We start from the raw sequence: 27,295 nt of genomic DNA on the forward strand, positions 1-27,295 counted from the left end.
AATCATGAGGCATCTTTAAGTAATCAGTTGGATAGAAACACAAGCGTGCTGTACCAGGAAATCAATTTCCAAAGTAAAGAACTTAGAGGCTACTTATTCTATTTGTCAGGACTCATCATTATTAAAACCAGATAGGATATTATCTTTATGGTTGAAAGGTTTTGATCATACACAAATGGACTCATTTTTAACACATGGCAATTGTGTTAATTAAAAAAGGATGAGTAAGGAATTCTTAACTTGCCATCATAAGTAACATGAATATTTGGAATTGAATCATTTTCCTAAGTAGTCTTGACTTTTTGGAGCATATTTTTCTCGACCAGTCGAGCTACAGTGCTCAGCCAAGACAGATTTATGGCCTTTTAAAAATAATGATGGAAAATGAGATCGGAGGAAACATTCTAGTATCTGCTTTGCTCTGAGGCCTAAACTGCGAACTCTCGGGTTCTGGAAGGCTTTGAAATGCTGATTCCAGCCTTCTTGTGGGTCCTTAAACACCTTCTCAAATGACCCATTTTAATAACCCGAAAGCTATTATATAACGAGCAGCCATAATTTAGTCCAGGGCTCTAGGGGGACCCTCACAGTTCAGCAATGAATAGTTAATGCAGTATAATGTTTAGCAGGTTATTAGTTTTCACTATACAAATGCTGATCTGGGAACGCTTTTATAAGGTGTTTAAAAGAAAATGTAATTAACTGGTTGCGTGCTTCTATTGCAGCTCAAATTGAAATTATTCCATGCAAGATCTGTGGAGACAAATCATCAGGAATCCATTATGGTGTCATTACATGTGAAGGCTGCAAGGTAAGCCTTTTTAATTGTTGTTGTTGTGTCTATTAATGTTAGACTGTATCTTTGAAATTCTTGGTTTTTATTTCTACTGTGTCTAACAATTCAACTCCTGGGAATTTTGAGTGATGAGAAATGACAGGACAGAATATTTTGGTGTTAAATTACATGTAAAAAAAAGTTACATGTTTTTTATGGCTTCCATCAAATTAAGAGGAGGCTAGAGAAAGGTATTTGAGCATTGCTTGCTTGTCACTTCCAATCCCAGAATTGATTGATCTGATGAATAATCGCTTTGGTTATCTTTTTAAAAAAGAGATAACATTAGACTTCTATAATGTCCCTGTTATTAGCTTTATAAGAAGACATTTGCAATAAATTCAATCAAAATATGATTGAAAGTCTTATTGTTGGCACACAGATGTTGACACAGCTGGCCAAATTATGGCAAGGCTGTTGGAAAGAACTGAGTTCTGGCCCTGTTGCCACCACTTGTCCACATAGTTTTGTGCATGTTTTAATATTTTAGTGACTCAGTTTCTTCATCTATAAAGTGGGCATAACACCTATTCTTCCTGTCTTTTAAAACTATTCTAAGAACAGAATGAAAAACTGTAAATAAAAGTCCTTATAAACTGAAAAGCGCAATTTAAATCTAAACATTATCATTCTTATTGCTGTTGTTAATATTTTAATTTTGACTGATGCTGATTTCAGGGTAATATGTACAGAATGTGCACAATATGGCAATGGGAAATAGAGATGGTTATCCTAATCTTCCAAGACCCCCAGACCCAGATTGCCTCTGTTATTCAAATTTCAATTTATTGAGATCTAAATCCTCCTGCTTATATTGGAAGAGCCTTGAGACAGCTTACAGGATAAAACAGTGCAAAATAAACAGAAGAGCAGCTATTTAAACATGCTGAAGGCTCTGAGACCTTCGATTGCCACTGAACCAAGCCTGATTTAGCCCTAAGGCATTTTGAAGCTGAGGCAAAAAATAAAATCCACGAATTTGGTTAGCTCTCCTTTAGAGAAATTAGAAAAATACAGTGTCATAAAATTCAAAATCACCTACAGACACAAATAACTACTGAAAGACCACAGGAAATTTTGCCTTGTAATTTCCTTAAGTCTTTGTTTTACTGTTAATCATCGTAACATTTGCCACTTTGTATGCATACAAATGCTTCATATTGAGCCCATCTTGATGAAGCTTGAGATTTCTGCACACCGCCGAACACAATAATCTTTTTAAAAATTGCCAGCCTTTTAAGAATAGGGGTCCTGCTACTTAAAGGGGAGTTTGAATTATTCATCTCTGTGGTAACACTCAAAGCCTCAGGGTTCTGGATTATCAACAAAAAAAGTTATGCCCTTTTACTCCCTCCATCTTCCCTCCCTCAAAATGAATTAATGAGTTGAAATAAAACAAAATGAAACCGACTGCCTGGCCTTTGCCATCTCAGAGAGGGATCTGCCTGTGACAGTAGCCGCCTGATTGACTTTCAGAGTTAATCTGGCTGACATGGCTGGGCAGGTGTAACACCTCACCCTCATCCACTCTGTGCTCACACCTTCCCGGCTAAAGATGACATGGCCTTTCTGGGTGAAGGATATGGAGACAGTAGTCCTCCCACACCTGGAGTTCCACCCAATGGCGACTTTTGTGTACTGCCTGCCACCAGGGTGTTTTCTTAAGTGGACAGGTTCCTAGGTATTAACCACTCTGAGTATCTTCATTTTGCCCAGGAACCTGATCCCCCCCCCCCCCCCGAGTCTGTCAGTAATACCACATGTGGTTTTATGTAGCAAACTGAAGTGAGTGTCTAAGAATGGAGTCTGGGGGTGGGGGCTACTTCCTGTGAATGGAGTCTGGGGGTGGGGGCTACTTCCTATGATTCTGTAAAAGTGAATTGACTCTCGAGGACCACTGTGTTTACATAGGCATCGACACTGTGTGTTTTCTTTTTACCCCAATGCTTATGACAGAAATAAAAGCAATAGAAAAACAACAGGCAGCTATTATGTCACGGTTGTCACTTTTCTAGATGACCCTTTCAGATCTTGTCCATACCAGTATACGGACTCAATGCCAAAGTGGTTTTTGGTTATCTGTGTTCTTCTGTTCAAAGTCACAGAAACAAACAATTAGAACTTAACTTTATTAACAGATTGGGCCTGTGTCCAGCCTGGGACCTATACAATTGTACGTGTTTATATCAGATGCACATACTGTTTACTCTGCAGAATAGTTTCTCTCTGCTATAACTAATGTTTTTATTTCTAGTTGTGGTGAAGTCAGGAGCCTCTGCTTTTGCCATTGAGGTTAATGATTTACCATGTTCTAACCAGGTGGAGGTGGTTACTTTATGACAAATTGTAAATAATTTATCTCTGTGCTAGTGTCATTAGACATAAGGAAAAATTATAATTAGATATATAAATATATAAATAGATATCTAGATATCTAATGAGAGGGGAAAAATGACAGTCATTTTCAGAGCTAATCATTTAAATGCAATATAATATATTTTAAATTGCATTTAAAATTGAAACCACAAGAAACCAGAGAAACTGGTTAATTACTGAAATGATTTCTCATATATTGGCCCAGGTAAGCATTGCCCACGAACAGCGAAAATAGTAGACATTTTGGTAGCTCTTTCTCTAGTTCCCGGTTATTCCCTGCTCACCCTCTCCTGGTCTCTGGCCTACCTGCAGAGAGACAGTTTTGGGTCATGCTTGTGCTCTGACTCAGGAACCAGACTGCCTAGGTTTGAATCTCAGCTCTGCTTTTTCCCAGTTTGAGCAGCTACCCAACCTCTCTGTGCCTGTTTCCCCATCTGTAAAATGAGGATAGCAATTGTAGTTAACTTCATAGAGTTATCACGTGCATTTTGGTAAAGCACTTCAAAAAGTGCCCAGCACATAACAAGCACTCAGTAGGGGCTGGCTGTTGTTATCATTCCTGGCCACACTCCTTATGCCTGCATAATGCTGTTCTGGATAGTCAGATGCTATTTCAGGTTATCTATGGGTCCAGTCCCGATTTTTATGACCATTTGTGATTTGTTATGTAGATTCTGCCAATAAAAACAGCAAACATATGAGCACCCATCTTGGGACCAGGCGCTTTATAAGTGTTGTAAGGGATCCAGAGACACAGAAGGCCTAATCCTTCCATCAAGCAGTTTACGGTCTAGTTCAGTGATGGCGAACCTTTTGAGCTCGGTGTGTCAGCATTTTGAAAAACCCTAACTTAACTCTGGTGCCGTGTCACATATAGAAATTTTTTGATATTTGCAACCATAGTAAAACAAAGACTTATATTTTTGATATTTACTTCATATATTTAAATGCCATTTAACAAAGAAAAATCAACCAAAAAAATGAGTTCGCATGTCACCTCTGACACGCGTGTCATAGGTTCGCCATCACTGGTCTAGTTGTTAGAGAGGAGGCCAGCATAGGAAAAGCTAAATAGCAAAGCAAGAACTAAATACCAGAGTAAGACCACAGTCTGTAATATAACTCAAGGAGACATATCCATGAGGCAGCAAGAGCCTACCGATGGAGATGTCTTGGTTGTATTTTAGGGACAATATATAACCCAGTTTGACTAGAGCGAGGGGTCACTTTCTGTGTGTAGTGTAAGCTAAGGATGGACAGGTACACCATTCCAAAAATTTTAAGGGCTCCGTTATGCTAAGGTTTTTATTTTAAAAGTATTTTACTTGTTCTTTTGAAATAATGAGGAAACAATGTGCTAGCCCCGCTCAAGCCCTGCATGTTTCATTTCAGAAGAGTGTAGAATCCAGGCCTGCAAACTTAGTTCTGTCGGTAAAGACATTTCTGAGCTCTTGGAACAGAATTTAGTCCCGGCCCTGGGTGAACACTAGGAGGGGTGTAAGGTAAGTTGGGGTAGACCTGCCAGGGAGCTGGGGCCAGACCATGGAACATGCAGGCAGAGGAAAAGGCCAGAAAGAAAATGAGAGGCTATCGATGTGAGGGTTAAAGTTCACAAAGTGAATAAAAATGCAGAAGTGTTTATAGAAAAATGACCATTAGTTGAGGTTTTCTTTTGAAAAATTGTCCTATTTATCATTCAACTTCAGTTCCTAGCTTCATCATTACATACAGTGGCTGCTCGGATGATGATGATAAAATATTTATTTCAAGATAAAAAAACAAAAACAAAAAAAACACAATTTTTAAATCTGTTTTCTTACAGACTTTTTGGCTCTACAATTTTTATTTTTTAAGATATATTTTTGTTGATTTCAGAGAGGAAGGGAAGGGGAGAGAGAGACATAGAAATAACAGTGATCAGAGGGAGTCATCAATCAGCTGCTTCCTGCACATCCCATACTGGGGATCAAGCCTGCAACCTGGGCATGTGCCCTGACCAGGAATTGAACCATGACCTCCTGGTTCATAGGTCGATGCTCAAGCACTGAGCCACACCAGCCAGGCTCTACAATTTCCACTGGAACATTTCAGATGCTAATGTACAATTGAGTATTGGAATTAGTGAATTGATTTCTGATTACATTTAAGACCCTTTGCTCTTGATAGGTCTTAGACTAGCATTTGTTTATCATAATACATTTAAGATGTCATGCTAAACCTCCTCTTTTACCCAGTAAAGGGAGAATTTGGAATACTTTCTTAGCATTAACAAATATATGACCTGAAATTAACAATAGAAAGATATCTAGATTGTATAAGTATACATTATTTATTCCTGAAAGAGCTAAAGCAATTTCTGGAGCTTTTTATGTATTAGGTTAAAAACCAATGTCCATAAATGTTCCTTTTAGGCCCCAATTGTTTTTAATAGGATTCTAATATTTTTATTTCAGTTGTGAAATGCCACTAGTCTTCGGCCAGTTTTGTCCACTTTCCAGCATTGATGCATTCATGTTCAAACATTTTATTGTACTGTTTTATAACAGCTGGGCTGCACTATTAGAGCTAGCCATTTAAAATGAAAATTGGATTTGGCTATTATTGCATACTGTGACCTCAGAGTTTCAGTTCTGCTATATACAGGTGATAAAAAAAAATTTTTGGCCCTGAATGGTTTGGCTCAGTGGATAGAGTATCGGCCTGCGGACTCAAGGGTCCCAGGTTCGATTCCAGTCAAGGGCATGTACCTTGGTTGCGGTCACATACCCAGTGGGAGTGTGCAGGAGGCAGCTGATCGATGTTTCTCTCTCATTGATGTTTCTAACTCTCTATCCCACTCCCTTCCTCTCTGTAAAAATCAACAAAATACATTTAAAAAAATTTTTGCTTAGCTCAATCTTCCAGTCCTGTGATGAAATGCACAAGTGGTAGAATGTGTTAAAACCCCAATTTACATAAAGATGATTTGGATTTTTTTTTTCTTTGTTTAGGTCTTAATCATGTATCAGTAGTTGAGTCCTTTCCTCAACTTATAAAAAACGCTGGATTTGTGGCCTTGTTATAAGTAGGGCTCTAACTTAGTGTCTGGCTCAGACTACGGCCCCTCATGCCTGCTTATGAATCACTGTTGTTGAATGTGTTCGCTTGGACTGGATCTGAGTATAGAAGATCACCATATGGCAAAGCAGACATCTACACTTACCAAATAGGACACATGAGGTCAGCTTTAATCAGAGATCATTTGTACATACAATTCTACAAGGAGGCTAGTCATTATTGAATGAGAAATAGTTCAAGAGATCTGTGTTTCTGTGATTTATTGCTGTCAGATGTATGAGTGTAGGACTCACACATGATTGGAGGAAATAACCACAATCTCCCTGTCCCTTCCCTGTGATTGGAGGAATTGAACACACCCTCCTGGCCCTGCCTTGTGATTGAAGGAATTGAACACGCCCTCCTGTCCCTGCCCCAGTGATTAGAGGAAATGAACACTCCCTCGCTGGCCCTACCCTGTGATTGGAGGGAACTACCACAATGAAAGTGTTTTGCTAATGAAGTTGCCTATTCTTTTCTAAAGAACAAATTTCCTTCTTTATTTACTTTCTTGGAGACTGTTATTCCTGCCCGCCCCCCCCCCTTTTAATTTTTTTCCTTTCTTCTGTTTCTCTTCCTAATTTTAATCAATGCATGTCCTCTCTTTACCCCTCAGTAAAGTTGACAAGAATAGTCTTTTTTCCTTTATCCAGATAATTAGCTTTCTGCCCTGTTTATCCAAAGATATTTCTTCTTTCTCATCCCCACACTTCTGAACATTCTCAACAGAAAGTTTCCAAGATAAATAAAATCTTAACATAGTACATGCCTTTACATACAGGCTTCTCCATTCTTCTGAGCCTCAGAAATCCATGAGAGGGAAACATACACCCACTTCAACATTCCCCAAATTCTGGATTTTTACTTGTATTGGAAAATACAATAATTCGGGCAGGCATGCAAGCATTCGTAATAAATCATAAAGTTATGAATAAATCTTGGTTGTCAAAAGCAAATGTGTAGCCGCTCCAAAGCGTCTGCCATTAGAATTCAGCAAGGCAGCTGTCAGCTGTTTTCTTGTAATTAAACAGCCAATGAGCAGCTAATTAAGACATATGTGTATACAGAGTGGAAGTGGGTATGTTAATGAACTGTAGGAATCAATTCATTAAGTGAAAATTGTCAAAAGACCAAACATCAGATCAGCATTTCAGCCTGTGCCTCACTGAGAAGGAGCCCCAGGCAGGAGGGGAGCCCTCCAGGGCAAGACCCCGGAGGACCTCCTTAACCACACTCCCGATTCTGTGTCCAACCAACCCACACTACGGGGCAAAACTATTAGTCACCGCAATAGGAAATGCCATGTATGTTTCAAAGCTTTTTATTAAGTAGATCTTGCAAATAAAAGTGTTTTACTAGCTATATGTTAATAAATATGTGTATATATATGTATATATATAAATATATGTGTATATATATTTATAACAAATATATATATTTTTTATATATACATATATATATGTAATCAATAACCTGTTGAACTTCATACATCTTCCTCACCTTGTGTCTGAGCCATTATATGGAACTTTAATTACAGAACTGAAAAGCGTTTTTTGTTGGTTTGTTTTGTTGTTTATCTGTTTTTTTAGGTCTGGCCTACATGTTTGCCTCAAGGTTTTTTTTGGTGGTGTAGTAAGAAGTGTATAGCCTTTGGAATAAAATGCCCGGGGTTCAGGAATTCAAATCCTGGCTCCTCCCCTTAGCAGCTGTGTGATTTTGGACACATGTCTTAACCTCTCTGCACTTTAATTTTCTTAATTGTAAAACAGGTATAAAAATACTTACTTTGCAGAGTTGTTGTGACTTGCAAATTAACAGTGTTTGCCAAGAATCCCACATGGTGCCTGATACGTAATAGGTGCTCAGCATCTGATTGTCACTGCTGTTTTTATCCCTACCATCATTTTTTTCCTCTAGACGTGTATTCAGCAAGTATTTGTTTATTTCTCTAAGTCCCAGGTTAGCTGTTGGAAACAAACAAACAACAAGGCAGTCAGTGAGGGTGGCAGATTAGGAATACAGTGAATTAAGGGATATGAGGGGGATACCTACAGCGCTATAAGGATACATATGGGAGGGGCTCTTCCAACAGCCTTGGGAGAGGCAAGGTCAGAGAAAGTGAATCCAAAGGAGAAGAGAGCTTTCCAGGAAGTATGCACTCATGTGTGCATGTGTGCGTGTGCGTGTGTGTGTGTGTGTGTGTGTTGGGGTTGGGGGGGTGTCCTTTGAGGAACTGTGAACACAGTAGTTTAGGCTTGGCCAAAGTGTGGTTTTTGAGAAGAGGATTGACTATAGGAGATAGTTGCCTGGACAGGTGGTCATAGCCTGGTCATGGAGGAGCCATGGAGGGCTAATAAGCAGAGAAGTGACTTGATCAGGTTCACAGTTTTTAGAAAGAGATCTTAAGTGACTGTGCAAAAATGAATTGGAAGGAGTGAACAGAGAGACCAGTTGGGAGGCTGTATAATAACCAATTAAGGGGAAAATAGGTAAGGAAACTTGAGAAAATTGCAATAACGACAGATAGGAGTAGATAAATTTGAGAAATATGAAGGTGTGGACGTGAGTGTGGAGGAAGCAGGGCTGAAATGATGACCATTTTCTGCCATGAGTAACTGGGGTGAAGGTGGTGCCCTTCACTGAACAAGCAAGAAAACACGGGAAGAGACAAGGCTGGGAAAGGGGGAGTGGATCGGGATATATTCTGTCCTGGAAGGAAGATAAAACTATTCACCTAGAGATTCTGGAAAGGGAGGAGGCTGGAGCTATGAAAGCCAGCCCACCACTTTGGGTAAATTCCTATCCAGAGTAGGGAGGGCCATTCATACAGCCTGATGGGAAGCTGGGGACCAGCAAGGGCTGGGCTCAATCCAGTCATGAGCTGGTCAGTTTTTAACAGCCAGCTCTCTATAAAACAGTGTCTGTATGTCTGTACATAACTGTAGTATATTTCACAGATATAATTTCACATGATTTACAAAGAGTAAAATCTACACTACTCTTTATTTATGAACTTCATACAAATGATTCCCACTGAATGGTCTCACTTATTTTTGCTGAACTCTTACATCCACACCGGTAGTTGCAGTTGGCGAAAGACTGGAGTGCCAACACGAATGTTGGTTGATTTATTTTATTTACGTTAATGAATAAGAGGAAAGTGAAACAAGGATGACATTTTGGAACTTCATTCATTCATCCGTGATGACGTGAGCAACTTCTTCACTGAATCAGATAATAGCTTTTAAGTACTTGAAACTTGTTTCCTCAATTTTTGTGCACTATTTAAAATGTGATGGCTGCAGATATGACAGACTTTTACATTTAACCCACACTGTTATCATATTATTTGTCATGTTTCAAAACTAGCTAGTAAGCAAAACAATACATCAAGCCAGATTTGAGCATTTGCCAATTGCTGTGGTATAAATATTACCACCATGAGGTCAATGTTAAGCCTCCCAACATGTAATCTCACTGACTACAGAGCAGGGAAGCGATGCACAGTAACACACCATTATGTAGTATTGCCACCATTCAAATAGCATTGATGTAAATAGCCTCCAGACATGGATAATAGCGAAATAATAATTTTTAAAAAGTTGATTTATAATAATGATTATGTTTAACAGCCGGCTCATAAAATTTTAACATTATGCTCTTGCAACCTGGTATGAGCCTTTTCCCACACACCCTTGCCTCTGCCCTGGTCCTGGAGAGCTCCACTGTAGTGGGATTGATGAACAGTGCCATATTGTTAAAAAAAAAAAAAAAGTAATAGAATTCTCCAGAGAATGAAATAAAGGGCCAAAATCAGAAATAAAACTCAATGAGAAGCACTTAGAAAGCTAGGTGAAATGAATGAGGTATCACTGGAGAGTTCTCCTTGACACAGTGGAAATGGAGACAAAAAGTTGATGTGCAGGGAGGCTGTGCGTGAGCAAATCAAGGCTGTGTGACATTAATTTTATTAGCCCAACACATGGAGACACACTGACGTGAGTGGGCACTGCACTAAGATTTAGGACACTAGAGTCTGATCCCAGTACTGACTATTACCTGTTGTGGGACAACCTTGAACAAGTCACTTACCATTCTGGGCCTCATTTTTGTTACCTGAAAAATCAGAAAACTAGAGTAGATCTGTGTTCTGCAAAAAGTAATACAGCAGATCTTCTAGGAAGCTTGTTAAAATATTTACCATTCAAAATTGACATTTCTGGGTCATAAGGCAGTTCCATTTTTAATTTTTTGAGGAAACTCCATACTGCTTTCCACAGTGGCTGCACCAATCCACATTTCCGCCAACAGTGCACAGAGTTCCCTTTTCTCCACATCCTTGCCAGCATTTTTTTTGTTGACTTATTGATGATAGCCATTCTGACAGGCGTGAGATGATATCTCAGTGTGGTCTTACTTTGCATTTTTCTGATGATTAGTGATATTGAGCATTTTTGCATGTCTCTTGGCCATCTGGATGTCTTCTTTGGAGAAGTGTCTATTCAAGTCCTTTGTCCATTTTTAATTGGATTGCTTGGGGGGTTATTTGGTGTTAAGTTTTATAAGTTCTTTATAAATTTTGGATATTAACCCCTTATCAGATGTATCATTAGCAAATATGTTCTCCCATTTAGTGGGCTGTCTTTTCATCTTGCTTATGGTTACCTTTGCTGTACAAAATCTTTCTAGTTTGATGTAGTCCAATTTTTTTATATTTTTATTTATTGATTTGAGAGAGAGAAACATTGATTTGTTGTTCCACTTATTTATGCATTCATTGGTTGATTCTTTTATGTGCCTGACCAGGAGATTAAACCTGCAGCCTTGGCATATCAGGACAACGCTCTAACCAACTGAGCTACCCAGCCAGGCCATTTGTTTATTATTTTTCATATGATTTCTCTTATATGTTTCATCTAATGTACAGAATAAACTAACAAACAAAATAGAAACAGACTTATAAATACAGAAAACAGACTGAAAGCTGTCAGCAGAGAGTGGGGTGAGGGGCTGGGTGAAAACAGTGAAGGGATGAAGCAAAAAAAAAAAAAGGATACTTAATAGGCAGATAATAGTATGGTGATTACCAGAGGGATAGGGGTTGGGGAGGTAGGAGAGGGCAAAGAGGGGGTAAATAGTGATGGAGGGAGACTTGACTTGGGATGGTGAACACACAATACATTATATAGATGATGTACCTCTGAAACCTATATAATTTTATTAACTAGTGTCACCCCAGTACATTCAATTTTAAAAGTTTTTAATTGACATTTCTGCTCTTTTGACCTACAAAAATGACAATTTCATATTGTTTAAAGTAATATGTATGCCTGGACTACATCTCCAAAAGTTCTGGTTCAGTAGAGCTATAGAGTATTTGTTTAGAAGCTCCATGGTGATTCCATGGCTTTTTGAGAACTACTAAACTGACCATTTCTCAACTCCCTCTAAAAGCCTGTTTTCTAATTTACTCTTTGCAATAAATGCATGTTAGTTTGCTGCCACTAGGTGGGAGTAATGTGCCACCGTCACACCAAGGAGCTGTGTTACCTTGAAATTCATCATGGTGGCTCTCTGCTCAAGCTCAATATGTTTATAATGGAACATCTCCATGTATTTTGACATCTGTAAAGAATGAACTTTTAAGAAAAGGCTAATGAAATAATTCATTAGCTCATCTTTTAGAAATAAAACTCCAAAATCATGTGCTTAATATCTTTCCCAACTAACTCACAGCTTCAGCACTTTTTCTGTTCTTTCTACATACTTCCTCCATTCCACCCAAAACTCCATGCACTGGCTTGTATTGTCCCTGTTCTCTGTGTGGCCTCAAACTCCCCAACCCCTAGAACTAATGTCTCAGCTCACTCATTTCTCAGTGAAACCCTCTCCAGAATTGCCCCCCAATCAGTCAAGATCCTGCTTCTACATTTATGAGCATACATCTACGTTTAGGTAGAAAGATACCTACCATCTTTCCACCCTTCTCACTCTTCTAATCTTTCTCCCTCTTACATGTTCATTAGCTTTACATATTTTATTAGTTTAACTTCTTAAATCCTTAAACCTCTGAGAAACCCCAAAGAATGCTGAAAAGAAGAGTTGAAGTTGGGGGAAAAAGAAGGAAGACCAAGTCCTCATTCTGTCTGACATGCAAAGTTGGGTATTTATCTGTGTCACAGAGGTTAACCTTTTTCCTCTCTCCTTTCAGGGCTCATACTTTATAATCCCACTTGACCCTTCCTATCTAGTATTTTATAGCTCTCCTTGTGACCATGACTGTTGACTTAGTCCAAAAGAAAGATCTCTTCTCTAGTTCTTAGTTCTGCTACTCTAGGCACTTGCTCAACTGGCTTAGTGAACAATAAATGGTGCTGTGAAGAGCAGGGTGTCTATTTGCTCACTTGCTGTCCCTAGCCCCTCCTCCTCCTCCTCCTCCTCCTCCTCCTCCTCCTCCTTCTTCATCATGCCCTCTCAGAGTTGCCTTATAGCAGAGCAAACTGGTGGTTATATATGGCTTCTGTGCTAACATTCTGGAACTTTATTAGTGGTGGTCGATGTTAACTTGAGTTTAATACATGAAAACGAAAAAGTAGCATCCGTTTTGTTAATGACTCAGTCATTATTCAAGAGCTGTATCTAATTCTAGGTTTCAGGTTTTTGAAGAAAGCAGAGAAATTGGATATGATCCTGAGAAGAAATACTAAAGGTAGAAAAGACCCTAGAAAGAAAGGTGGCAGATGCTATGATTTGGTGTACAGACTAAATATTGATTGTTAGCTTGGCAACCCACAACTACTGCTTCCATTTGAAGAAAACAAAGAGATCACTTAGACATTCTCCATATTTAGTGATCATAGAATAAAATGGATCATAGAATAAAATGGAACATTGCCAAGCAAGCAAAATTCAGCCTCAACTAAAGGAAAAGCAAATAATTCCTGACCCTAGACATTTGCAGTGATAGATTCAGACACAGAGGGTCTGCATGGTGGTACAATCTCCAAAAAAAATACCTTTTAGCTTTGACAGGGATTGCGTCTCAAACTAAACTGAATACCTAGACAGCTGGCCTCTTGGTTTCTCTTTCTAAGGATTATCTGCTTCTGTTACCATTTATATTTTCTTGAATTCTCACCATTAAGCCCCAAAGAAAGCTTTCCTTCTTCTCACTTCCTCTTCACAGAGGAAATAAAAAACAACCCACAGCTTTAGATATTTTGAGAAAAGAGAAATTGCTTCACAGAAGAGGCCAGACTTGATATAAGGAAGGTTTAAAGTACAACAGAGAGACAAGCCTTGCCCACGTTGAGGTTAGTGAGCAGCTTGGCAGAGAGGAGATGAGCTGTCAGCACCCTGCTCCCTCCCTCTCATCCCAAGTTGGCTTCCAAAAGGAAGGAATTGAGTTCATATCACCATATCCATTGACTTAAGCCACATAGTCCCCCAGCCATCACAAAAGGAAGCAGGTGTACTAGACTATTTTTCCCGAGTGCCTCACATACCTTCCACCTGCACATTATAGAAAAATCTGAAAGCACAGATAAGCAGAAAGAAAATGAAAACCACCTGTGGCCTCACCAACCGGTGCCAAATCTTTTCATTTGGGGGCATAATTTTCCAGTTTCTTCTATGTTAAATATATGGATTCTTTTTAAAAAAATTGGATTATATTGTCTTTAATCTTTAGCTGTTCTTTTAAATTTAGCAGTATATTTTAATACCTTTTTGTGTCGATAATTATATTTCTGAAATTCCATTTTTAATGGCTGCTGAATGTGTGGATATCCAATATGATTCTTCCAATTCATTAATGTTGGACATTTAGCATCCTTATAAATTTTTTATATTACAGATAGTGCTGTGATGGACATCCTTGCAGATAAATATTTGTACTGTTCTTAACATCCTTTTAGAATATACTTCCTAGCCCTAACTGGTTTGGTTCAGTGGATACAGCATCGGCCTGAGGACTAAGGGTCCCAGGTTCGATTCTGGTCAAGGGCATCCCTAGCCCTAACTGGTTTGATTCCGTGGATACAGCATCGGCCTGCAGACTGAAGAGTCCCAGGTTCGATTCTTAAAAAGAATATACTCCCTAGCCCTAACTGGTTTGATTCCGTGGATACAGCATCGGCCTGAGGACTAAGGGTCCCAGGTTCGATTCTGGTCAAGGGCATGTACCTTGATTGCAGGAGGCAGCTGATCGATGTTTCTAACTCTCTATCCCTCTCCCTTCCTCTCTGTAAAAAAAATCAACAAAATACATATTTTTAAAAAAAGAATATACTCCCTAAAAAAGCAATTATTGGTTCAAGAGAGAGGTCATTTTTAAGGATTTTGATACAACTGCTAAGTTGCCATCCAGAAAAATCTTTAGGTGAGAGAGTATATCCTTTCCAACCTGCCCACCACTCTGCCAGTTCTTCAGGATTTATCTCTCCCCTCCAGTGGCACTAACCCCACTAGTGTCCCCTTGGTTGGCATCATCTATCTTAACCTTTAAAGATCTGAGGATGATAATACTCTTGTACACTTCATGGCTCTGCTTCATAGAATTAACTCCGGTTCCTGCTCTTTCTTCAGAGCACTTCAAACCCACTGAGAGATAACTCAACAATAAAAAGATAACCCCAAACCACCCATATCATTGGATATTAAGAACTGTGCTTCTAAATAACATATGGATTAAAGAACTCTATTTAAAATTAAGGCATGTTTTCAATGGAATGATAATGAAAATACTACATGGCAAAACTTGTGGGTTGCTACTAAAACATAACTAAAAGGAAACCTTGTAGCTTTTAAGAATAAATACTGAAAATTAATGAGCTATTAAGGATCCAACTCAAGAACTTAGCAAAAATTAGTGAGTGAATGAATGAAATCCTTGAAGTCAGCAGTTCCCTACGTGTTTTTGTTCACCCTCTCATCTCCAACACAGTGCTTAACAAATAAGTGGAACTTGATGAACATCAGATTGGATTTGTTAAATCGTAAAGGTCATGTGGTATTTTCAAATTGTCAGGGTTGAGTATTCCCAATCTGATTGATCTGCCAAAATAATTCGTCCAAGCATCTTTAACTTCTTGGGCCAGTAGATTCTGACTTGGGGAATGCAAGACACCTAAAGCATGGTGAATTTTAGTGGGTTAGTAGAGATTACCAACCTGCAGGAGGATTGCAGCTTCCCTGGGTTACAGTAAGGATGCATTTTTCCCTGTCTCTGGACATCCAGAGAAGTGTTTTGTGTTTACTCTACTAAAATATATATAGGAGATAAAGGTTAAATAAAAGTGTCTGTGCTGTTACCTCAACACATTGCTTTGGCCATCAGAAGCCAGGAACAGGGCCTGGCAACCGTCTGCTGGAGTTCAAGAAAGTTTTGCCTATGTAAGGGATGGAGGATTGGACTCCGGGGATCAATTTTACTCAAGGAAAAAGAAGTGACTTTAATTTCATTAATGGCCTCCTGGATGATTCCGCTACAAGTTTAATTCTCATGAAATATTAATGCCGCTCAGTTCTTAGTATACTGCCTTTAGTATCATACAGCTCAAACTGACACTAACCTGTTTTATATTTTATAACCGAATCACAGGGCTTTTTCAGGAGAAGTCAGCAAAGCAATGCCACCTACTCCTGTCCTCGTCAGAAGAACTGTTTGATTGATCGAACCAGTAGAAACCGCTGCCAACACTGTCGATTACAGAAATGCCTTGCTGTAGGGATGTCTCGAGATGGTGAGCACTCAGCTTGAATTGTAGGGTGGTGACATGGGGTTATGAAATTGCCTTCCAAAACCCGGGCCCAGATCTGCCAAAATATGCCCTCCCACCCCTGGCGGTTTTGTGGGTTTCACGGCAGTTATTTCCTCTTCCATAATCCATCCGAGTCAGCTGGCTGGCTGATGGCATGGTGCTTGGAAAGTGTGGTCAGAACACCTTCGGATTTTTTCATGTTTAAGATATTACAGGTGGATGAATTGATCAAAGGTTATTGTCATCTGAGGGCCTTAATAAATATACCTCCTACAGGCATTTTCCCCAGAAGGAAACACACAGGTGAGAGCTAATTGTTACATGCTTTACACTAGTGAATTTATTGGATTGAATTGGCTTTTATGCTAACTGCATATTTTGAATCACATGCCAAAGTCAAATATTTGTACATGCAGAATGTGTGAAAATAGTGCAAAATGTGGCTCGATGACAAATGTTCTTTTCATTAAAAGAAGCTATTTTAAGAAATAGAGACCATCTACCACTCAGTTGCAGAACATTTCAAGATCTTCCTGGAAAACTATCTTAAGTGCACTGAATAATCAACACCAGATTTCAAGGCAGTTATTCTTATATAAGGAAACTGGGCAGAAAGTACAGCGGGTACATTTTTCAGGACTTTTCCGAGTATACTGGCTGGCTCTCTTAAGAGATCCCTTTGAAGGAAACATCTCTTCCAGCCTGTGGAAAAGTACTTCAGGATGCTGGGCAGGCCTTCTGAAAGCCTGTCTTCCCATAGTCAGATGTTCTTGGGGTCTGTGGACCTGCCCAGGCACAAGTGGTGATAACCTCCCATAGAGGGGCACAGGGTGGTCTCTTAGAATATATAAAAACAAAAACGAAGTTGTTGCCATCAGAATATGCAAGTCCCAGAACTTAAACCGTATTCTCAGAAACTCCTGTGGTATGCAGCTCTGCAGATTTCATCCTCAAAGTTGGGCTCATCTTTTAGGAACTTGTAAGTTAAAATCACAAGCTGTGTGTGCATTTTCTCAATAGCTGATCTTTTCATTTCACCTACAGGATGGTGTGATTACTGTTGTTAATATCCAGGCAGACGTTAAAACACCATTCAGAGTACACTGAACAAGTTTCACCTATGGTATTAATCCCCTTGGGTGTTCTAGAACACAGATTCTTCCACACAGAAATACTAGTAAAATGCCTTCAGTATGCCTCCCGGAGGTTTTGTATAGAAGTGAGAGTGCACGTTGTTGTGGGCTTAGAGTGAATTTGAGTGAGAGCTTATGCAAATTTAGGTCTGACATTCAGAGCCCACATCAGCCTACATGCTATCTAACCAGCCCCACCCAAGTTCGTTCCTTCAGTCCTAGAACCCAGAAATTGACCAGTATCAAGCTCACTCGTTCCCTCTCTGCAAAAGGACAGTGAGTGTTCTCCTTGGTGGAAAAAGAATCCAACAGATGGTGGCCCTGGTTCCCAACTTCATATCCATTTATCCTGCCTCTTTCCCATAGACTCACCGAATTATGATGATGGTTAAGTAGTTGAATTCACCCACCCCATCAGGTATCAATTTAACCACAATTAGGACATTTTAACCCCTCTAGCAGAGGCTTAATCCACATAGGCAGGGTTGAGCTGAAAAATAAATGGGTTAGTGGGAGAGCTCAGACCAGGAAATCGTAGGGTGTTTCCCTCAGATATATCGGTGTTTCAGGAGAAATCATTTGGGATTCCGAATGAACTGGAGAGTTATTACAATCTTTGCTCCACTTTAAATACGGAACCTCCCAAGTGGAAGTGTCGAGAACACAAATTTGTCTCACGGGGAGGGATCTTACACAGGGTTTGCCCTTTCCAGAATTCTGATACTCTTTTTACTTGAGGCAAAATAAGAACAGTAGAAAGTGTCATTTAAATGTGGGTCCAAGCATTTCACAAGGGCCACCATGACCCAGTGTAGGGGAGGGGCTTCTTCGGTAGACTCAGAGATGTGATTCAGGGAATCGCAAAGGCCTCCTCCAGTCTGTTTAGGTCTCTCAGTGAAGCTGCAGGTTCAGCTGTTTGATCGGGAAGGAACTCATTTGAGTGTTCAGAATAGTGGAATGAATGAAAATGGAGGTATGACTGCTTGTGCCTCGATGTACCTCTGAGTCTGTACATTAATCTGAACACCATGAAGAGAGAGAGGTGGTCCAGCCCAGCCACATGAGTGGGGAGTGAACAAACCTGCTCAGTCACATACCAGTGGCTCCCACTGAGCATAGGGTCTTATGACAGCAGGAAACCATGGGTGGTCATTGCCCCAGGTCTCTCCTACCTACTCGTCCTTCATTCCTCTGAGATGTGTCTTTGCTGTTGTGGGTGTGGGGTGGAACTGTTTGGATCACATCCTTATTTTGTGGTTATGTGGGTTTTGATTGAGATTGTCTGAGACTTCAAAGGAACCCCTAAAGCATGCCGGAGATGAGAGTGAAGAAAAGCACATTGTATATGGTGTGGTTTGGCTTGTGTCTTCCAGCTGTAAAATTTGGCCGAATGTCGAAGAAGCAGAGAGACAGCTTATACGCAGAAGTGCAGAAACACCGGATGCAGCAGCAGCAGCGAGACCACCAGCAGCAGCCCGGAGAGGCCGAGCCGCTGACTCCAACCTACAACATCTCGGCCAACGGGCTGACGGAACTACACGACGACCTCAGCAACTACATCGACGGGCACACCCCTGAGGGGAGCAAGGCAGACTCTGCCGTCAGCAGCTTCTACCTGGACATACAGCCTTCCCCAGACCAGTCAGGTCTTGATATCAATGGAATCAAACCAGAACCAATATGTGACTACACACCAGCATCAGGCTTCTTTCCCTACTGTTCCTTCACCAATGGAGAGACTTCTCCAACGGTGTCCATGGCAGAACTAGGTAATGGCTTCCATGTTTCTATTGGGATGTGCTATTTATGCCCTATAAAGTAAATAGGATATGCCTGGCTTTCCTCTAATGAGTTATGATGTTATTAAAATGATGGAGCTAGAAGGGAAATAGACCTTTACCCTTTGGACCACTTCATAATCTCACCTGCCCCCTTGCTTTTGACTGTCCACTGTTTCATTGTATATGCAAGGGAAACCTTGACCTCTCAGCTTCAGAGATGGGTCGACATGAACTTAAAGCAGTCTTAAAATGCCACAGAAAACTGGTAAGTTCAGGGAAGGGCCCCATTAACTTCATTAGTTATTTACTTACTTATATTCCAGGTATTGCTTTGTACCTGAAGTCATAAAAATGGCAGTCCACAAACTGAATCTGGCCCATAATATATTTTTGGATTAGTACAGTTTTAAATTTTTGAATCAGTTGCCAAAATTTAAAAACTGGTCCACATAAAAATTCAGATAGTCAGCTTCTTATGGGAGGGAACAAATAATCGAGGTATAAGGGACCAGCAACCATTAAGTGGCATCAGTTAGGGGCTAACACCTTTAGGTGGGCCCGCCCCACTTCCCCCATCTGTGTGATTGCCCATGCCTGCAAGTGTTGCAATCCTGGTGTATGCTATAAATATTAAAGGGAAATGGGCTTCTTTATTTGCCAGAATGTTTTGATGATGGATATTGGTGACAAAACTGATGTTTTTCATAGAAGACTCACCATACCAAAAAAAAAAAAACAACAACAACAACCAAAAAAACACACAACAACAACAAAAAAAGAAAGAAAGAAAAATATCCTGTCAATTTCTTATTCCTGTGACATTTTTGCTTCTTGGGTGATGTGACCTAGAAATGTTAATAACACAGACAATGAAAAACTTTCCATTTCAAGGAGGCTGTGTTAGCATCCTCTGATATATTTAATCGATTTTTAAGGACAGCACTGTTGTCAGAGGAACTTTGATAAGAACCTTTGCGGTTTTAGAATTTGATCTGTCCCTCCCTATGACTCCTCACACAAGGTTATAATCCTTTGGGATATTTCAATTAGTTGCTGTGGCGATGGCTCAGTTAATACGCGGAGAGAATAAAGACTTCAGATGGAAAGGCACGGGCGGGTGCTGACTTGAGCACCAAAATCCTCAGTTCACAGGAAAAGCGGTTGTGCTCTTTAGATGGTTTCTCCACCTCTGTACCCCATAAAACATTTCTAAGTGAAATTTATATTTCCAGTAAAATATCTCTCCAAATAGAACAAATTGAATGTTCTTTACGGTTTTTGCACAAGCGCCTCTTTATGGGTCTAAATTTAAATCCTCAAGAGCAGGGCCATTTTAAGCCTGGTCTGTAACCACTGAGCAGCGTTAAAGGTGGATCGCAGCTCTTTTGATTAACAGAGAAACCTCTGAACTAGAAGCCAAGCTGAGCAGAGGTAGGTTTGATTTTATTTTTCTTGAACTAGAACAAAAACCTTACATTTTTGTCATGAAATCTTGGTTGGCTGAGCCTTAAGCAGAACGGTAATGAAAGTAAAATTTTCAGAAATGAATAAGGATTTGATTGAAAGCTGACATGATATCATGAAAAATGACCTGGCTCACTTTACCTTGGGTCTGCTTCCACCTTCCCATAAATACTAGTGAGTCTATCCAGTTTGCTTATCAAATGTTCAACCGTGAAATAAATCCACAGGACTTAGCAGAAGTGTTTCCCGCGAAGGTGGCACTTAGGCTAAATGTGTACTCGTTAGTACCTGAGTGGGGCCAGAAATGCTAAGCAGATTCCCCCAGCTTCCTCTTCCCCCACAAACCAGTTTCCTCTCCCACTCGTGTCATCTCCCAGTGTAGTCTGGGAGCTCGATGCCCTCATACATTCTCCAGGTTCTCCTAAATGAGGGAGTTTTTACATGTGTTGTGGCATTTTCCAGGATGAATAAACTTGACTTGTCATTAAGTCCAACACCCAAAACTTAAACAAGAATTTATCTGAAAAGGATATTTTCTATCCCACTTACTTGTACAAAATAGTTTGAAGAGTTAAGAGTAACCTAGAAGTGACCAAAGACTTTGCTGTTCCTTCTTCACAGCTGTATTTCCTTTTGGGCTTAAGTCCTGCTATCTCGTTAACTAAGACTCTTGACTCCATTTTAGGCTAAATTTTGTCATCAGATTTTAAACAAATGAAAACATTATTCAATTGGAAAATAAATTATAAATTAACATATTGGAAGCCCAATTCTTTCAATAATAGTATCCACAATCCATTACTTTTAATGGGAATATGTCTGCATTCATGGCCAGGAAGTGCTGCCCTTGATGTATAATTAGTACCTGAATTACATACTCTAGATAAGCCATCTAGGTTCATTAAAAAAAAAACTAACTGCAATTGTACTGTAATAAAAATACTAAAGCCCATGCAAGAGAGACAGTGACATGCTGGGCAAAGCGTGAGACAAGAAGTCAGCTTATATGGGTTGTGGTCCTGGCTTTGCGAAAGGTTCTACAACCCAGTATAAATCATGTAAACTCTGCAAGCTATAGTCTCTCTACCTATTGAGTATAAAGACTCTGGAGCCAAACTGTGTGTGTTTAAATTTGGCCACTTGCCACCTATGACACCTCTATAAAATGGAGATAATACTAGTACCTTCCTCCTAGGGTTGTTACAAAGATTAAATAATAAAAAGAAAAGAAAAAAAAATATATATATATATATTTTCTGAATATATATTATAAGGGTGGCACATAGTAAGTGCTACATAAGTGTTAGTTATCATCACTATTAATATTGTTATTATCTGTAAACTGAAGAGAGTTTGGACCAGATGATGTCTAACGTTCCTTCCCACTGAGAAAATCTGTGACTAACTCAGAAGTCAGGATTTTCCATCTGAAGTATCTAGACCTTGGCCCTATTGATGAAGCTATCCTGATTGAGGAAGTGAGCTGATTTGCCCATCAGAGCGTGAGTTATCCTCTGAACTCAGACCAGAAACCAGGTCTCCTAACTCCTAGTTCCAAGTGTTTCACTAGTCCAGGCTGTTTTGCTGAGAGACCACACTAACTTGTTGACTTTTACTCAGTCTGACACGTTCTCCTTCGCTGAAGTGGAGATTTAAAAACAGCAAAGTGTCTAAGATCTTACACTTGCCAAATCCACTCGTGAATCGGGAGTCAAAGGCAGTTGGTGAGCAGTTAGCAAGAAAGCAGCCACTGCCCTCTACTGGTTAGTCACATACATTGTATCATTCACTTCCACTACGGAAAGCTGGACCCAAACAGGTAGGGGTGAGTGGGAACGATTTTTAGGATGAAGTGAAATAACAACATACTGACCATATTAACTGGGGGAAAAGCATGATCTAGAAGAGAACACTATGATCTTCTTCGCTCCCTTTTCCTCACAGGATCCCCGTTTCTCTGTGAACTATTCATCATTTTTTTCATATCTGCAAAACTTGGTTTACATTCTGGAATCTGTCTTCTATAGTGACGCTCTTTCTATAGGCTATAGTTCACAGACTTATTTACGCACTGCTTGTTTCTGACTTCCCATTATTTTTGTCTTTATTCTCCTCTTCACAAACGTCATTAATTCTAAGACAGATGATTTACTGGTTTCTCCCTCTTCCTCTCAGCTTCTCTGTGTCTTTCCTTTAAATTCTTTTCTTTTGTTCCTGTTCTATTTTTATGATATTGATTTGTATTGTTTTGTTGCTGTGTGTTGTGAATAGGGCCATTAAGATTTATTGTTCCAGTGTCTCTAAAGCAAGCATGTTAAACTCAAAGGCTAACTCGGGCCAAATAAACAAGGTTTAAGTTTATGTGGGCCGCAAAAAAACAAAAGCTTCAATTTTCACAGAAACATAGGTTTATTTTGATAGAGTCACGCTGAATACAAAGGGCTGAAATAAATGAGTAATCGTTAACATAAAATAATAAAACATTTTCTTAAAAACTAATATTTTTTCTTGAACATTAACTTACCAGATACTAAATAACTGCACAAATTAATAAGCGTAATGCAAATAAACCTATTTTTCTTGTTCTCCTAAAGTGAAATATTTCCAGTTGCACACACCAAACAAGTCAGTCCAAGACAAGGCAATCAGCCCTAAAATATTTGCTGCTAGTATTAGTGGAGAGAAATGGTATGCCTGTACGCAAGGCACGTAAGGGAAATGAATGCAACCCGATTATAGTAGTCATTAGCAAACGTTGTAGTTCATTATTAATAATTATGTATAACAGGATATTATAAAAATTAAATTATGAAATTTTTATTAAAATGTTTCTGACATACCATTATATTGGCTAGGCTGCAAAAATATTTGTTGTGGGCCGCTTGCAGCCCTCCGGCCATGAGTGTGACATGCTTGCTCTAATTTCAGGCTTCCTGGAGGTGAGCTTGCTCTATTTTCATGCAAACAAATCTGATTCTGTTTTGACAAAAAGCAGCAACAAATTCCCAGATAAATAAATAGTCTTACTACTGTTACCTAGTTTACATTGAACACCATTCTTTTAAATGGCGTTCCTATTTAATATTCAAGGCCCTGAGAGGGGGATTCCTTTTTGGTATGGTTTCATATTCACAGAATCTTATCAATTTTTCCTTTAAAACTTTTCACTATCCTTCCCTTCCATAACAGTGATTGCCAGCCTGCTTCCAGCTCTTAGTCCCTCACCTCTAGTTCCAGCAGCCTTCTATGTGGTCCTGCTGCCCCCATCTTCTCCGTCCTCCAATCCAATCACGGAACGGCTGGTTCTGTTTCCCCAGGTGCAGTGTTCAGTACCTCCGCTCCTGGAGAATCCTGTGGACTCCTTTTGTTTTATCAAGTCCAGACTCAATCCTAACACTCAAGATCCTTCAGGATTTGGACTCTTACCTTCTCATATTTCTATTTTGATTCTATCACTTTATCACATCTTCCTGTCCTATAATGCTATGTTGGTTCCTTCATCGGCCCTCCCTCGAATGTAGAACTGGCCTACCCCTCACACCACTGGCCTCCACCTACCAAATCCGACCCATCCTTCAGGCTCCAATTCAAATGCCCCTCTTCTGCTGCCGAGAAGCACCCACTAATTTCCCTAAGGCAAACATTCACCTCTCCCTTCCCTGACAGCATCTATTATCATTTTTTCTTTCTCTTCTGATATGATTCAACTTTACACTTTTTTAAAAATAATTTTTTACTAGAGGCCCAGTGCACGAATTCATGCACAGTTGGGGTCTGTCTCACCCGCACTAATCCAGCAGGCTCGCCAGGGGGAGGGGGTGTGGGAAATTGGCCTGCTGGTCCCACCCCCTAGTCAAACTCCTGGTCGAGCAGATAATTTGCATATTAGCCTTTTATTATATAGGATTGATGTCAGAGAGAGGAAGGGAGAGAGAAACATCAATGATGAGAATTATTGATTGGCTGCCTCCTGCATGCCCCCAACAACCTAGGCATGTGCTCTGACTGGGAATCGAATCATGACCTCCTGGTTCCTGGGTCAATGCTCAACCACTGAGCCACACAGGCTGGGCTCAACTTTATCCTTTATTGTCTCATGCCTTGAATTGTCCTTTCAGCATGTCCATACATGCTCACCACATTATAAATTCCTAGAGAAGCTTTTTTGGCATCTATTTCTTATAATATCTTCCAAGTCCCTATATTCTAGTACAATAAGAACTAATGTTAGCTAGCACTCACTTTGTAACTCTCCCTAAATGCTCAACTCATTTAATTCTCACAGAAGCCCTATGGAATAGATACTACCTTCCTTGTTTTACAATTAAGAAACCAAAACACAGAGAGGTTAAGTAACTTACCCAAGATCACACAGCTAGTAAGTAGCAGGGCTGAGGTTCAAACTCAGTCATTTTGGTTCCAGAGTCTATTCTTAACCACTGAACTATGTATAGTGACATAGTAGGCCCTCAGTAATGCTTGTTCTGCTATCTGCAGGAAAACACTAAAGAAATGCATTGCTGTTGTCATAAAAGAGTACCACTTACTAATTTTTCAAGAGTAAAACTTAGGTCAGTGTATATGGCAGGTGTGTCCTTATAAAAATGCCAAGAAGAGGCTGTGCCCATCATTTCCCATGCCTATCTAGATCAATATTTGTTCATTCCAAGACATTGGTGGAAAGGCATGGAAGAAGGTCAAGGTCAGGAGTGTCTTTGAAGTCACCAAGGTTTATTGCTAACTGTTGGCTTTGCCTGTCTTTCATGCTCATGTTCCAAAAAACAGAATAGTTCCAAATTGCTTATTTAAGTGCATAAAGATCATAAAACTGGATCCGCATGATGCTTTCTACTTGTTACTTTTTAAAGCATATATTAAGCAGGGAAAAACACCGATTACCCAAAGAGCTTGGCTTTTCATGCCGTGATCTCCTGTTTTCTGCTTAGAACACCTTGCACAGAATATATCTAAATCACATCTGGAAACTTGCCAATACTTGAGAGAAGAGCTCCAGCAGATAACGTGGCAGACCTTTCTGCAGGAGGAGATTGAGAACTATCAGAACAAGGTATACTCTGGAGAATTTACCAAGGGTGGAGGGAAAGTGGGAGGGGTTTTCCTGCAGGGGGTTTGCTCAAGACTACCAAAGGCCAAAGAATGAATGCCTTACATCAGATATCAGATTTCTGTGTAAAACTCTTGCTTCCAGAGCTGATTATGTACTTGAGGCATTGTCTTCTTACTGAGATGCCAGCATGCAAAATTTCAGCAGTAGCAAACAAATTCTATTTCAGCAGTAGCAAACAAATTCAGCAGTAGCAAACAAACTGTACACACATCTCCTATCATTTGTCAACAGGGCACTAAATCAAGCAGTTTCCAGAAATCTAAATGAATTGGGATTTGTCCCACTATCATAATGGAATGTTGATTCAAGATAAGGAAGTTCATGTAAAATACGTAATCTTAGCCTCATGTTCCAAGAGGCTCAGAAGAAGGAGTTTAGAGAGTATGTGCACAGAAAGGTTTGGAATCCAAGGTTGTCACTCCAGTCTGAACCTAACAGTGTGAGGCTGACAAGTGTTGCTACTTGACTTTTTTTCTATAAAACAATGTGATCAACAAGCCACCAAAATGGGAGGGCAGGGCTAGAGAAGGGGAACTTTTAATTATTTATTCTCCCTTTGGGTAAAGAAAATGTGGTGTTTTCCCCTGATATAGAAATTCAGACTTAGGAAGGACCCTAGAGAGTATTTAGGCTAATGCTGCCCTTCATTTTACATAGGAGGACACTAATTTCCATTGGCATGTGGTTGGAGAGTGCAAACACCAGGACTAGACCATGACTCCAGCTCCTAATTCAGTGTTTCTTCCACCCCATCCTGTTGGTGGAAACAGTCTTACACTGAGGTTGGGGGAACAACCAAACACCACCGCTGATTCAGGTTACCCTGTCACTGAACTGGAGAGTGGGTATATAAAAAGAATTAAACAGGACAGGTTGGGAATAGCAACACACCCTTTGTTTGTCTTTGCTATAGCGGGTAATACCAGCAGCCAAAGGGAAGTACAGAGGGAAGCAGGAAAGCAGTAAGAAGCAGCACAGTGTCTGGAATGGGATTCAGAGTCAGAGATGCTAGGAGTTGAATCCCAGCTCCGACACCTGTTCACTGTGAAATCTCCCTGAGCATCTGTGCCCATTTATGGAAAATGGGGAGATGCTCTTATGAAAATGAAATAAGACAAGGGTGTCATAAAGCACCTAGCTCATAAGAGGTACACAATACATGTGATCGACTCCCCCTATAGTGCCCTTCCCCCAGTAAAATGGTGTTAAATTCCCCAAGGCAAAATAATTGCTTAAAAGAAGACCCTGCTTTGCTATTCTCCGCAGCTCAGGGTGAAAGCAGTGACCTGTATTTTCATCTTCTGCTACATAGATGCTCATAATATCTTCCCTGGTCCCTTTGCCACTAAGGAGGTAAGAGAGGAATTGAAGATGAGAAGGGACTTGGAAGCAATCATTGTATCAAATAACTGGCCAACTGTTTACTTTTTAAACCTCTAGCCTGTTTGAATCCATTTCCAAAGAAGGATTTTACAAAAGAGAAATAGTTAAACCCATTGAGCCAAGGATGTGGGTAACCATGTATGCTAACCTGTCTCCCTCTTTAACAGCAGCGGGAGGTGATGTGGCAGTTGTGTGCCATCAAAATCACAGAAGCTATACAGTACGTGGTGGAGTTTGCCAAACGCATCGATGGATTTATGGAACTGTGTCAAAACGATCAAATTGTGCTTCTCAAAGCAGGTATGTGCTTTGCAAGTGAATTTTGAGATCTCTTCCTA

At 39.9% G+C, this 27,295-nt stretch overlaps 1 protein-coding gene across 4 annotated transcripts in view; it reads left to right on the plus strand.

Annotated features, from left to right (window-relative positions):
- The window catches only part of RORA (RAR-related orphan receptor A), a 583,196-nt gene that overhangs the window by 546,920 nt on the left and 8,981 nt on the right, over positions 1–27,295 (plus strand). For all 4 annotated transcript variants that reach the window (XM_014535501.1, XM_005861109.2, XM_005861108.2 and 1 more), the window contains 5 exons: positions 726–811; positions 15,909–16,050; positions 18,575–18,970; positions 25,393–25,514; positions 27,125–27,257. In XM_014535501.1, the coding sequence (XP_014390987.1) occupies positions 726–811; positions 15,909–16,050; positions 18,575–18,970; positions 25,393–25,514; positions 27,125–27,257 (879 nt within the window). The remainder of the gene's footprint in view (positions 1–725; positions 812–15,908; positions 16,051–18,574; positions 18,971–25,392; positions 25,515–27,124; positions 27,258–27,295) is intronic.

The sequence above is a fragment of the Myotis brandtii genome, unplaced genomic scaffold (assembly GCF_000412655.1).
Source record: "Myotis brandtii unplaced genomic scaffold, ASM41265v1 scaffold144, whole genome shotgun sequence".
Classification (NCBI taxonomy): Eukaryota; Metazoa; Chordata; class Mammalia; order Chiroptera; family Vespertilionidae; genus Myotis; species Myotis brandtii.